We start from the raw sequence: 14778 nt of genomic DNA on the forward strand, positions 1-14778 counted from the left end.
CCTGAATTAATCTGAATTCAATTATATATCTCACAAAGTAATATCACAATAATCTTAACAATCAGCAAAAGTCATGCTCATAGCTGAAACGGTGCAGGATGAATAATATACGGAAATACTATCCATGTGCAACAGTAACAGTGAGGCATGTCTAGCACAATAGCAAGATTATTTTCCTTTAAGTACGGTATTTTATTTTAAACAACTTACAATGCATTCAAGGTGTACATTTCATCCGTTCTCTGGGAATCCCATCTATTACCTTTGCATTTCTACACACATTCTCTACCAGTTTAAAGCCTTAATCCTGACAGAACTCCAGCCCGTGGTCTTCACTGACATGCTGCTTTACCATCTTAGACTTTCAAACCAGAAAGTCTGTCTGCATTCTTCCCTCCTAGAGCTAAAAGAGTTTTACAGAATTTTACTGTATTGCAAATGTCCTGATGGTGTGCAAATACCAGGACAAAAACACAAACCTTTAAGAGTTTCAGAACAGGCGCAAAGTTGTTCAGAAAATTATTAGATGTTGCTTTTTTATTGTAAAATAATTGTATAATTTTTGTGTGTGTGTGTGTTTGTGTGCTTTATTTCCTTTGCTTGTTATCAGTTTCAAGACCGGATGAACTGAGAAATGTTGGCCTATAAATTACTGTCTCATGGTTAAACTTATCTTATTTTCTTTCCTGTGCAAGTCCGTTCAAGTGGGAGATCAATGGTCAGTAACGGCACATTACAGACATGAAGTGCATAAATGTGAATGTAAAAGTCTTTACCATCAGATGCAGCGATATAGTAGCGACCAAAGGCAATTTGGGATGTCTGGGAAAGGGATTTGCTGGATCATTCTCTCCATCAGTGATGGTATAGTCACAGAGGAGATTCTGTTCATATCTACTTTACCTGGGCTCTATTGAATGTACTACAGGTTCACCTGTGCTGAATGATTTTTTCCAAAAAGACCAATATATTTATCACAACATAAAATATTCCAGTTCAAACCAGGACAAACCAACGATCCACCCATGTGATGACGATTCCTCTTCATTGGAAGTTTTCACTGAAGCGCAGAAGCAAAGTGCCTGGAGTTTGTCTTTCAACAAGCCTTCTCTCTCTCCTTACTCAAAAACCCCATAATGTAGCATATGTTTATATCAAAGTAGTCCATGTTACTCGTGCACTATATTCCAAGTCTTCTGAAGCCATAAAACAGCTTTGTGTTAAGCCTGAAATTTGGAAAATGAGCCAGTTTTGACGTCAGTGATTTTAAATGGTGTTGGCTTTCACGTGAATGATAACATGGTAAAGGTTAAACCCCTTCGGATTTCTTGCCAGTCATTCCAGATGTTGAGCACATTTTTCAGTAAGTTCCAAATTTTTATATATCCATTGCCAGAGTAAACCACTAGACTCAGTAGACGTCTATGAAAACACAAAAGTTATTCTGCGCAATATATTGTGATAGAGAAAATATTGCTTCACCTTCTCATTTATCATTTTATATCTCCTCACAAAGCATCAAATATGCTATAAAAGCATTTAGTTAATGTCTGCTCTTGGTAGTATTGTGTTCTCACTAAGTTTTGTTTTACCAGTAAATCATGTGGTGACAGCAGGGGCACACACAAATGTGAGGATGTTAAAGAAAACGAAAGCAACTTTCCTGTCTTTGTTTCAATCATTTGTATAAACTCGCTTAAAAAAATACATTGTCCTTTACGGTCACCTTGGGCTTCATGACCTTAAAATTTTAAAAAAGAAATGTATTATTCATTTAACTATGATGAGCTCCTCTACTCCGTCCCATTTCAAGAGATAAAAGAAATAATAAACTCACCAAGAAGTTTGTCAGCCAGCGTTCTCAGCTGCTCAGAGTTCAGCGCTCGTTTAGTGGCTGAAGAAAACTGCCAGCTTAAGACCTTTGAAAGCTGCTCCCATTTCACTGGTGGAGGATTCAAGAAGAACGTCAGATTCTGAGACCGAGAGAGAGAGAGAGATGGACAGCAAGAGTCAGAATGGAAACCTCAATAGAGGTAAAAATCATTGATGATGGGAAATGGCCATGCGTGGGGTTCACTGCAGAGCATGGAGTAAGATGGAGCCAGGCACTTAATAGCAGAGATATACCACTGACCACCACCACCACAGGAAGACATGGAATCTGTTTGAACAAGATTAGATGTAGGAGTTAACGAACGAGTTTCATGCTATACCTTTGTCTCAAATAAATACTGCATTTCAAAACTCTACTTGTAGCAGAAACTTTATCAATAAGAATTTTTAATAATGAGCTGTGTTTATTCAATAAATTTAATTAGCATATAGACTCAGTGGCCACTTTATTAGGTACACCTTGCTAGTACATGGTTGGACCCTCTTTTGCCTTCAAAACTACCTTAATTCTTCGTGGCATAGATTGAACAAGGTGTTGGAAACATTCCTCAGAGAATTTGGTCCATATTGACATGATGACATCACACAGTTGCTGCAGATTTGTTGGCTGCACATCCATGATGTCAATCTCCCGTTCCACCACATCCCAAAGCTGCTCTATTGGATTGAGATCTGGTGACTCTGGAGGCCATTTGAGTAAATTGAACTCATTGTCATGTTCAAGAAACCAGTCTGAGATGATTGGTGTTTTGTGACTTTATTGTGCATTATCCTGCTGGAAGTAGCCATCAGAACATGGGTACACTGTAATCATAAAGGGATGGTAACAAACAATACTTCGTCCGTGCTTTCATGTTCTTTACGTCAAATTCTGACCCAACCATCTGAATGTCGCAGCAGAAATTGAGACCCATCATTTTCCAATCTTTTTGTGGTCCATTTTTGGTGAGCCTGTGCGAATTGTAGCCTGCCTTTCCTGTTCTTAGCTGACAGGAGCGGCACCTGGTGTGGTCTTCTGCTGCTGTAGCCCATCTGCTTCAGGGTTCAACATGTTGTGCATTCAGAGATGGTATTCTGCCGTTGACTGGATATTTTCTTTTTCAGATCATTCTCTATAAACCCAAGAGATGGCTGTGCGTGAAAATCCCAGTAGATCAGCAGTTTTTGAAATACTCAGACCAGCCTGTCTGGCACCAACAACCATTCCACGTTCAAAGTCACTTAAATCCCCTTTCTTCCACATTCTGATGCTCGGTTTGAACTTCAAGTCGTCTTCACCACATTGCTGCCATGAGATTTTTATCAAAGAATTTATACTATTCAGAAACATTTGATTGATAGTTAGATAGACAGACAAATAGACAGACAGATATTGCTATTTACTTACTCATCAATATTTATTTTGACTTTGGGTTGAGAGTTCAGTTCAGAGTCTGGGAGAACTGAAAGACACAAGAGATATCTTGTCCAGGTCAGCAAGCTTTCAGAAGTGGCACACCACAAAAATATATTCAAATACCCCTGTGAACACAAAAATCCTTCAATCAAAAAATGTATTGTTTTTCTTTTCTTACAAGATCAGATTTTAACAGATGGTAGCATAATGTGGAAGCAAAATCCTTATTAACATGTACACCTAAAGTTACCCCAACCCTAAACCTACCCTTACAGTAGGATAAATACAGTGTTGGTAGAATAATCTGATAGGTAGCATTATTCGTTAGAACACTGGGAGACGGCATTACAGTATGGAAAAGGGAGTAACATTTTCATCACACGCTTGAGGTATTCAGCCAATCACAACGCACTGGATAGCTGGCCAATCAGAGCACACCTCTCTTTTTTCAGAATGATGAGTTTTTTTTAAATATCGACGCGTTTCAGAAAGGCAGGGCATAGAGGAGAAACAATAATGTACAGTATGTAGAAAATAATGTTTTTTGAACCTTAATACACATAAACACATTTCATTAAACAATGTTTTTTAGCAACATCATATGACCCCTTTAAGTTATTTTTGAATGCATGCAGTTACAAACTTGATCAAATCACTGAATCAGTTGAGAGCCGAATTAGTACAATTTCTGAATGAATCATTAATCATGGCAACAGTAGTCTCTGGTATCATAGACATAATAAATATCTTTATATTTTCATATTTATTATTTCTTTGTGTCTATTACCATCACAATGCTTTCTGGAAAAAAATCCCAGTTTGGTTATGTGAATTGAATAATTGAAAAGAATCAAAAGAAGAAGATATAACCAACCCAGGTTACTGAGTTCGGTCTGTACTTTTGCACGGTTTAGGTTTAGGAATCCTTTTGATGTGCTCCTAATATGGTCAGAACTTCCTGCCCATATTCCCATGTTATATAACATACAGATATAATCTACATCCTAAGAGCTCTAGAGGTAGCAGGAAGGAAATCCCTTTGTTTGCTAGACATTCCTATATGATGTAATGCACTATTTTTATTGGATAAACCACTACATCACCCCTTATAATGCAACTATATAATGTATGGATGTAATAATAAACATGGAAGAAGTATGTGAAGGGACAATTGGCTTCATGTTCATAATTCTTTCCATGGACCCATGCAAGGATTGAGAATAGCGGGACAGCATCAAAAAAAAAAAAGAGCAGAAATATATTATTTTAACACTTACTTATGAAGACTTGGGTCATAAATGGCACGAGTCATATTGACTACTGTTATGATCAGTGGTCGAATTGTATGTAAAGCTAGTTTCACATAGTGATTACAAAATTTGTCAATTTTTTTTAAGCCTTATTAAATTAACTATTATTTAGTTTTTTTCCTCTTCTTGGGCCTAAAATTGAGTATTTTTAATGGAGTAAATTTGGTCAACATTGATAATGAAACAATATTTTGCGAAATGTGCTTTTGTGCTGAAACCTTGTCTGGTTTAGGCCTGTCATGGATAAATAATGATGACAATAATCCCGTTTTGATAAATTATTTATTGAAATTCATACATACATATTTTACCTGTATTCTAATAGGCTTCATCTCGCAGTGAGTGAATGCTTTTGTACTCTCAAGGCGTGTTTTTGTTTGGTTTTTGCAAGGTTGATGACTCAATGTCAGCTCTCCTATCTCCCACAGTTACACGCATCACAATAACATTTTGTCAGGGGAAAGTTTTTAAATTGTAATAAAGGAAAAATCATACCTTTTCTGTTGTCTTCTTTTTAAAAAAAAATCCAAAAGTTGAGCTTGAACCATTTTGTACGAAAACTTGCTTCCGCTTGCACACAACTTGTTACAGAACTGAGCTCTGATTGGCCAAAGGATGCTATCATTCTACCTTTGTTCAACATAGCATTATGATCAGTAGATGCTACTGAGGAAACTGGGACTGGGACTTTCGCCGACTTTGTCATTATTGTCTGGAATTGCTAGTGTAGATAGACTGTTTTTGATCTTTTGGAATTATAAAAGTGGAATTTTACCATCATAGGCAGGTTATTTGCACACACCGCGGCCACACAACTCAGTTCAAACCTTATAAAAGTGATTTTTGCATTCTGTGGCACCTTTAATATCGCCCTCGCCTTGATGCTCTGATGACTTGTTCGAAATGTTCGGTTTTATTTCCTATTTAAATAAAAAGAAAGCTACTGTAGTAAAAGTTTCAAGAAACAAGTAATATTAGTATCAGTAAATGAAGGTGTGAGCAAAGTGCTATTTGAATAAGATACCTGCACATTCCACTTCAGGATGTTTACTTTATGGTCCATCTCTTTTTCTTGTTCCATCAAACTTCCCTGTCACGAGAGAGTTTTTCTCTGAACACAATTGCACACGGATGAATGTCTATACAAAAATGGTGTTTAAAACCAAAAAGGATGTCAATTGCCTTCTCCTCATTCAGAGTGTTGGATGAGCATCTCAACGTGCTCCTAATAGGAGAAATTTGTCTGAAGCCAGTGCTACACACAATAAAATTATATTTATTATATCTTCAATACAATATTTAGAGAAAAGAACAGAGCAGAGAGACATTGTGTACTGTAGGCTGTGGTTGCTTGGTTTTGGTTTGCTTTGCTTTACCAGGACGTTGTTTCACTGGAGGAGAATCATGATATGTAACGGTACAGAATAAAATGCTACCATACTACTTCTACAAACTACTTCCATCAGGTGAAAAAGATGAATGAAAAGGAGAAAACTGCTGTTAAAAAAGCATAAAACATGAATATAAACCATTTAATAGTCTTTATTATTACTTCACATTTAGTAACACTGTCTGTTGGACCAAGCTTGGATCGTATTGCTGACTGTAGAAAGTAGGTTGATTTCTGTTAGACTATATCAGGCTGGTGTGTGTGTTTGTACATGTGCAATTAAGGCAATTGTATGTAAAGATATTTTGATGTGCAAAAATAAATAAGGGCTTCACAAGATGGGAGAACGATATCCTTTTCTCAAACAAACGTCTTCACAGAAACAGCTTTTCAGAGTATTTGTGTATATCCATTTACAGCAGTGTCTTTGTCGTAATACACAGAAAATGAAAAATCGATGCAACATGATAAGTTCACATATTTATATAAACAAAAAGAACAGGATTACACTGTTTTACGTGTATTCTATAATTCGACAAAAGAAAATGGCTCCTCTTCTTCACACAAGTCGAGAATAAATGTAGTAGATCCTTAACACTAATATAGTACAGAGAAAAGATAAATCATTTGTGTATCGCTATTTGTTTCCATTATTCATTTTAGACATTGGTGTGCCAGATATAATACTTCTAGTAACAGATTCACTTTCCTCCATAAAAAAAGCTCTGGATTAAATTTAGATGCATTGGTGGAGAAACATTCCTCGTATCAGTTCTGCCTCGATGTGCTCTTAACACTTACGCGGTCTTGAAAAAGGTCTAAAAACAAAGACAAATAAAACATGAATATTGATTTTCAGTAGCAGAAATAGAAACTTAAAAATAAAGTAGAAAAAAATCAAATATTACTTACTCATCCGACACAGAAATCATGTATCTGTCTAAATATGGCTTGACAGGTTTGTCTATCTCCATCTCTTCTGTATTTGAGCGACAAAAGATGAATAACGTAAGGTATGTCGATACTGACAAAACATTGACAAGGTTATTAAAAAACTTACTAACATTTTACAACAGCAAATTCCCCAGATAGTCTTTGGGAACAGTATTGTTTTCTACCATGACAAAATATACATTTGTTATGTTTTACAAACAATTTAATAAATGGCACTTGGTTCAACATTTTGTCATTTAATGCAATGACATAAACATTTTAAATGTGACTTTAGTATTCGGGGCCACTTTATACAGTGAGAATATATAGATTTAGAAAAATACCTTCTATAATATATCAAAAGGCATACATTGTATTTATTTTGTGATTTGGTGATGTTGTACCCGTAAGATGTGCATCGTAGTCTTTTGAAGCAGGTTATTGAGATCTGTTGTTTCAGTCAGTTTTTCACTCTTGTCTTACCCTCTTTTTTGAATAGATGTACGGTTAAAGAAAGAATATCTACCATCAGAAGAGCTGGTATAGTAGCGACCAAAGGCGTCATCTTTTGGGATGTCTGGGTAAAGGTAGACGAGGGGGTTCACTGGAATCTTCTCTGCGGCAGTGAGGGTGTAGTTGCGGATGACGTTAGGTAAGGAAATCGACGCCAGATCTGATTTAGTGTAGGGCTTCACTGAATGCATCTTAGGATTTCCTGTATTTGACGACATTCATTCACGCACATGAAAAGACTGCCAGACAGATACTGTTTTTCTAAACAATAAATAAATCAAATACTCCAATTCAAACCAGCACACACCGTCCTGTGAATACTCCACCCATGTGATGGTGATTCCTCCGTCTCGACAAGTTTCACTGAAGCGCAAAAGGAAAGTGCCCGGGAGTTTGCCATTCAGCAAAGCCCTCTCTCGCTCTTTACTCAAAAACCCAATGATATACCTATATATGTGATAAAAAAAATACAATTGGACTGGATAAAAATGCCTATGTGTGTAGCTGCACAGTAATATAAATTGGAATGTAGCTAAAGAGAATGGAGGTTTTGGCTTATCATCACTTTGTTTCGGGGTGACTTGATGCGACATCTTACATATTTTTGTGTGAAATCAGATTTTCAAAAAAGAAAATGTAGGATGGGACTTGATTTTATCTATCTGGAATGCTTGGATTGTGAAAAGTGGGAGTTATACAGTTTATCAAAATGGAGCAAGCACAGGCAAAGTTACATTTTGATTAAAAGATTACAAACACAAACACGTTTTTTTTTCTGCAGACTGACAATACACATTGAGACCAGAAAGATGTATTATGAAAAATATTTGGTGGATGCAGATTTCATGTTGACTTTAAAATTTGAATTCTAGCATAAAAAATTGTGCACATCTAAAATGGAACAGATTTGATTTAACAGTATTTGTCTGTTATGTTGGAACTCTTACCCATCATTCCAGATGTTGAGCAGGTGTCTTTTAATAAGGTCCAGAATTCCATCTATCCACAGCCAGAACGGTAGACCCCTCTCATTAGGAGACATCTAGGTGAAAAACACACAAATGATGTACTCTACCTCCATTTGTTTAACCAAAGCCTCGGCATGGCATTGCTTTGTCAATGTTGTGACAATATTTATTGCACTTCCTTTTAGAAAACAAGTAATATTAAATATATTCAGTTGGCGTTGAGTTTTGAAAACCCAGCTGCTTTTAGAAAGATCAGGTTCTTCCACAGTTTTGTTTTAGCAGTAAATCATTGTGGTGACAGCAGAGGAACAGACTAAAGAGATGTTGGTTAATGAAAGTGAAAGCAACTTTCCGGTCTTTGCTTGAACCGTTTCCATAAACTCACCTTACAAAATGTATTCCAGTTGATGAGTCCTTCAGGGTCACATTGGGCCTCATGACCTAAAATAACGATGCAAAAAAAGTGTGTTTTATTTTGGAACTATGAGCATTTACTCAGCCCCATTTCAAAAGGTAAAAGGAAGCACAAATAAACTGACCAAGGAGTTTGTCAGCCAGCGTTCTCAGCTGCTCAGAGTTCAGCGCTCGTTTAGTGGCTGAAGAAAACTGCCAGCTTAAGACCTTTGAAAGCTGCTCCCATTTCACTGGTGGAGGATTCAAGAAGAACGTCAGATTCTGAGACCAAGAGAGAGAGAGATGGACAGCAAAAGTCAGAATGGACACCTCAATAGAGGACAAAAACACTGATGATGGGAAATGGCCATACGTGGGGTTCACTGCAGAGCATGTTGTACCATAAGATGGAGCCCCAGGCACTAGGTAACTGATTCACATGGGAGATCACCACAATAGGAAGTGATGTGATCTGTTTAATTACAGTAAGTAAACAGGTATGGTAAGAATTCCAGTTGATATGTCACAATTAGTACTAGTTTAACTAGTATTAGTAGTTTAATTTCACAGTACTTTACCGATAAATCAACACACAGTTCTGGCTGAACGAGTTGAGTTTCAAAGGTAAGTATGTGCAGCTCTTCAGAAATGATAAGAGGGGCCTGTAAAGAACAAAAACCATCAGTGATTCCTACAGTTCGTTTTATTTGACATCACTGTGTGTGCATTTTATCCTACCTCACTGGTTCTGTTGCTGCATTTCATCTCTTTTAATTGCTGTGGTAATCAAGATCAACAATAAATGTATGATTAGACATTATAGTATGTGCAGTGATATCTGTTTGTTTTTCACATCTTACCAAATGACGAAATTCAGCCGCTAGACATCCACTGGATTCCTCTAAGTTCAGAACTTTAGAAAACGTTCCTAAAATGTTGAATTTCCTACATCTAGGACACCAGAAAACAGACATCTGGATTATTTGAGCTTTGGAGACATGCATAAAAATGCTAATGATGTTCCTTGATAAATAGGAAAATTAAATTAAAATAAAAAATTAAACTTATGCGTTTAGCAGACGCTTTTAAGTCACTCACAGTGCATTCAGGCTATCAATTTTTACCTATCATGTGTTACTGGGGAATCGAACCCCCAACCTTGCGCGTGATATCGCAATTCTCTACTCTTCAAATATTTTATTTTAAATTATGCATTTCAAGCTCATTATCTTCTATAATAATGATCGATGTGTTAGTGCAATGTAATATGATTGCAGGTTTGGACTTTTGTAAAATGCAGATGTTTTTTGTGGCTTATGAGTGGACCACAAGCTATTAAATGTTGGGAACTTCTACTTGCTATGTATCTAAATACATTAAAAACGTCACATTTTCTTTGTAATATGCTACATACCCTTTTACTGTGTCTTTCTCTGTTAAATCTCTACAGGGGAAAAACAAATAAACTGTATGAATACACAAATATGTTAGACTGAAAGACAAGTAGACGGATGGATACTCGTACAGATAGAGAGATTTTTCTTACTTGTTAATAGAGACTTTTACTTTGAGTTGACAGTTCAGTTCTGGGAGTTTGACTAGTGATCTAGAAAACAATAAGACATTCGATTTTTATATACACATCGGCATCACTTATATTTCACAAAGCTTTTCTCAGATATTTACCATCACTTAAAATAAGTGACATGACAGTGCTATTGATGTTAACTTCAAAAGAAACTCACCTGATCTTGACTGTGAATTGAACTCCTGTTTTTATCACCAAGGGTCTCTGAGGATGTGTGGGCATACAAGGCTGTCTCTCCACCACAAGAGAACTGAAAGACATATCACAACCACTGCCATCCTGTTCACGAATAAGAAGTGATGCACACCTCAAAATCTATTCAAATTCCCCTGTGAATCTGTAACCCCACAAATCCTCCCATCAAAACCATTTTTTTCTACAGCTTGTGCTCTACATTTAAAGTCATAGAATGGTTTGAACAGTTAGGGTGTAGTGCCTCACTTTAATATAAGGTGTCTGAAGAGTGTTAGGGCCTGCTCATCCAGCTGGCTCTTGCCCAGAGTGAGGGGGTCGTTGTTGTAGGTGAATTTCTGCACCAATTCCTGAATTTTCTTCAGCTGCTGACGGACCTGCTGGAGACACTCTGCCACTGCTGTGAACCTGGAGCATAAGTCGTGTATTAGCTAATTATAAAAATTATATATCAGCACCAAAAGGACAAGATGAAATCATCAGCTCAAGCTTGAGACTACTGTACATTAAATATGGAAATACTTGACCCTCAAGACCAACTAATAATTTCAAGGATTTTCTTTCCTAAAGTATAACATTATAGATATGTCAAATATAAAATATTTATTTGATCTGTTTTTTTTTAAATTATTATTTTGTTTCCAGCTGCATAACAGTCATTTTGAATCGCCCCCTAGAGGTTCCCACCAGCTCTGCAGTTGGTCCAGACATGCATTGGGCGGCCCACCGATACAAGCCATCTGCTGTCTTTTCTTCCACTCCGGTAACTCTTCTGATACGAGTGAGAGCTGGATCTGCTCTGCTAGAGTCAGTGCATTAGCAATTTCTTTTATCACCACCTGCAAAGATAAACACATGCTCTATTTAAGAAAAAATATGATCATGAAAAAAACACCAAAGCCACATTAAAATCAACACCCTTGTAACCTTTAACCAAAATAAGTTCCCCTGTCTCTTGTAATGACATCTCTTTTCCCGGATTACACGCTTACTGGTGTAAAGGTGGGACAAAATGAACGATCAAACAATGCAATCAATTACAGATGAAAAAAAAAAAAAACGTCCCTTGGTCTTGTGTCACACTTTTTTGGTGTTAACCTTAGAGGCTTTGATTAAATGTCACAACAGAAAATACTATTTTCCTAGATGTGAATATTCCTGATCTCATACTTTCAGCTAAATATGTCTAGAGGTGCATTACTGAAATCTTGACCTACCTCTCTTTTCATGCTCAGCCCAACAAACATTTGCCTAAGTGCCATTTCCTCCTGCTGGATCTCTTTTGTTATCTGGCCATTCATTTCAACTTCCACTGAAAATATAAAAATACAAATCCATACCATTTCTCATTCTTGTAACGTCACACCATTTATGTTCACATAGACTCTGTAAAAACCACAAAATTTATCAAACCAAGTACTGACTCTGCAAAGTATTCCTCTTGAAATCATATTCATCTTGCGCATCCTCCAGAACCTGAATTTCTTGTTCAATTTCCTAGAAGCATATAAATATTCCACAATTGCAGCTGTTTGAAACATTGTAGTTACTTGTAAGGTTTAAATAATTCTGTGTAATTTAAAGCGTTTTTTGTATGTAAAGACCAAAAAGGAGTCAATATGAGCTCCAAAAAGATGGTTTACCTGCACACTCGTTTTCAAATTATTGATTTTGTTTCCCAACTGATTTTGCTGTTCCATCGTGAAACTCCCCTGTGATGGGCCACCTTTATCCTAAAAGCAAAATGACTAAGATGAATAATAAACACGTGTGCAGGTTTCAAATGACAGTTGTAATGCAAGACGAAAGCCTTACTTGAGTACGAAGAGCAGTTTCCAGTATCTTTCGCTCTTCATTTAGAGTGCTAGATATGATCATAGCCATGTGAACAGGATCCTCCTGGAAGTGCTCCTAATGGGAGATGATTATTTTCATAAGATATGCTATTTTATTTTAGAATAATGAAATCAAGGATATTAATGTTTATTGAATGTAACATAGTTAGAAAAACAATATAAAAAAATGTACCTGTAGGTTACGCTTAATTTTGCGTATATTATGCTGTAAAAGAAAGTTGTTCCCTAGGTTGAGACGGCTGTAGTGCTCGTCCAGTTGGTTCAGGAGTTCATGGAAGCGCAGGGTTGCCAAAGATACATTACTAGCCACGGATTCCCTGCAACCAACAATAACGTGTCAAAGATGTGATGTTTTGCAGCAATTCATGATGCATGAATTAAAATGTGCAACTGGATAATGCATCATTAAATAAATAAAAAAATTTAACAATAAAATTAAAACAATTCTCACCAGTCATGACTCTCAATCCATTGACTGAGATACTGTCGGATCTCCATTGGAAAAGCCTCATCGTAAAGCTGGTCTACTTGCTCTAAATACAGAGAGTCCAGCAGCTGCAGCTGGTTCCAGAGTGTCATCTGAAGATATAAAATCACACTTGCATATGAAATACTGTAAGAGTGGTTACGTGCAACATCCTGTTGATATTGGTCTCCAAGCTGCTTGTTTCTTGAGAAATTGTGTTAACATTAGGAATTAAGCCAAAAATAAAAAAATTAAAATAAAATTTATTATGAAAATGCATAAATATATTTAAGAATATATAAGACTTTCATGATGATACAAAAATAGAATTGCAATATTTTAATTAAAAAAAAATGGTTAATAATAAAATAATATTAAGAGTATTGGTGCTGTGCTCATCTTTTAAAATCACTGACCACGGTCACACTAGACTTGTATTTAGAGAGTTTAGAGAGATTATTTAATGCTTTTATTCTATGCATTTGATACTTAACACATACATTCTTTTCTTTTCTTTTTTTAAGCGGCATGTACTATGTTCTATGCGCAAGCTTCATTCCATTGTAAACAGAGAAAACAATGCTTTACGTGGCATAGCATTACCAAAAAGAACGAAATTAGATAAAGCGCTAGATAACTTAGAAAATTACCTTTCAACATAGAAGTTGGGTCAAGGCACAAAAGCAGTATATCTCAGGCTATGTAGATACAAGTAGACTAAACTGTGTATGCGTAAGACTTATATTCTCTTCAGTGACCTCATAATGGTAAAACATGAAATACCACCGCAGGTTACAGCCCAAATCGGGTCTGTAAGCCAATGGGAAAGCTGTAATCACCATATGTAAATTTACCAGTGATGACAGCCAATCATTTTCTAATGCGTACGCTAAGCCGCGCCACTGTAGTGAATGGCTGTTCTCGGTAAGCGCAGCCCTCCCTTTACTGTCACGCTCTTTAGAGAATAGGAACTGATGTGAAAAAAGAAACTTAACGAAACACTGGAATATTTTTAAATGAAGTTTGATAATTAGACAACAGCCGTTCATAATAATCTACGAATAATTTATTATTATCTTAAAAGACAAAGCATTCTCTGGTCCATCACTGACCTTATGTCGAAGTCTTTCACGCTGATAAACTCTGGTCAGGGCGGGGCGGTTGTGAAACTCAAGGCACAGCCACCAGGAGAGCACGAGTTTTCTGAGAAAGCGAGACCTAAACTCAGTCAGTGCAGGAATGAAACTGAGAAACGAAACTTGGATTTACGTCTATTCCATATTATTTTACTACAAGCCAATGGATGTTTTAAGGATACCCATTGGCTTTACAAAATTCAAAGTGCTTTGAGACCCAAAATGTAGAGCCTTGTTGTAAGAAATGGTTCTATAAAGGATAGGTTATACCAGATTTAGATTTTGAGTGAAACAAGCCATGTATACATCTATGTCACAAAATCCTTTGCAAATACTTGCTGAAGTTTATGCTGTTGTTTACCTACCAAAATAATGTGGCTTCCTGGAGGATAATGTCATTAAAGGGTAAGTTCATCGAAAAATCAAAATGATGTCATTAACTCACCCTGTCATTCCAAACCCGTGAGAACTCTGTTTATCTTCAGAACACAGTTTAAGATATTTTAGATTCAGTCCAAGAGCTCTCAGTCCCTCCATTGAAGCTGTGTGTACGGTATACTGTGTCCATATCCAGAAAGGTAATAAAAACATCATCAAAGTAGTCCATGTGACATCAGAGGGTCAGTTAGAATTTTTTGAAGCATCGAAAATACATTTTGGTCCAAAAATTGCAAAAACCACAACTTTATTTAGCATTGTCTTCTCTTCCGTGTCTGTTGTGAGAGAGTTCAAAACAAAGCAGTT

At 36.5% G+C, this 14778-nt stretch overlaps 1 protein-coding gene across 2 annotated transcripts; it reads right to left on the reverse strand.

The window, feature by feature from the left end:
- Positions 1-6123: 6123 nt before the first annotated feature.
- Positions 6124-14107, reverse strand: LOC113053015 (signal transducer and activator of transcription 1-like). Of its 2 annotated transcripts, none has more exons than XM_026217609.1 (23): positions 14011-14107; positions 12884-13011; positions 12605-12749; positions 12392-12487; positions 12220-12309; positions 12001-12073; positions 11794-11888; positions 11264-11415; positions 10826-10984; positions 10542-10634; positions 10343-10402; positions 10211-10240; positions 9657-9747; positions 9535-9573; positions 9375-9458; positions 9170-9268; positions 8943-9078; positions 8789-8844; positions 8383-8477; positions 7743-7882; positions 7449-7637; positions 6902-6968; positions 6124-6807 (listed from the first exon to the last, which is right to left on the reverse strand). In XM_026217609.1, exons 2-23 carry the CDS (start codon positions 13009-13011, stop codon positions 6780-6782), a joined length of 2145 nt encoding a protein of 714 aa, XP_026073394.1. In that variant the 5' UTR covers positions 14011-14107; the 3' UTR covers positions 6124-6779. The 2 variants fall into 2 exon arrangements, with proteins under 2 accessions (XP_026073394.1, XP_026073393.1); XM_026217608.1 differs by lacking the exon at positions 14011-14107 and adding an exon at positions 13549-13674.
- Positions 14108-14778: the final 671 nt, after the last annotated feature.

The sequence above is a fragment of the Carassius auratus genome, chromosome 34, assembly GCF_003368295.1.
Source record: "Carassius auratus strain Wakin chromosome 34, ASM336829v1, whole genome shotgun sequence".
NCBI classification, from domain to species: domain Eukaryota; kingdom Metazoa; phylum Chordata; class Actinopteri; order Cypriniformes; family Cyprinidae; genus Carassius; species Carassius auratus.

Coding starts and splice junctions, on each gene's coding strand:
- LOC113053015 (XM_026217609.1), bottom strand. CDS start 13,011: ATGACACTCTGGAACCAGCTGCAGCTGCTGGACTCTCTGTATTTAGAG. Junction 12,488..12,604: donor AAATTAAGCGTAACCTACAG/GTACATTTTTTT, acceptor ATCTCCCATTAG/GAGCACTTCCAGGAGGATCC. Junction 8,845..8,942: donor GCTGGCTGACAAACTCCTTG/GTCAGTTTATTT, acceptor TCGTTATTTTAG/GTCATGAGGCCCAATGTGAC.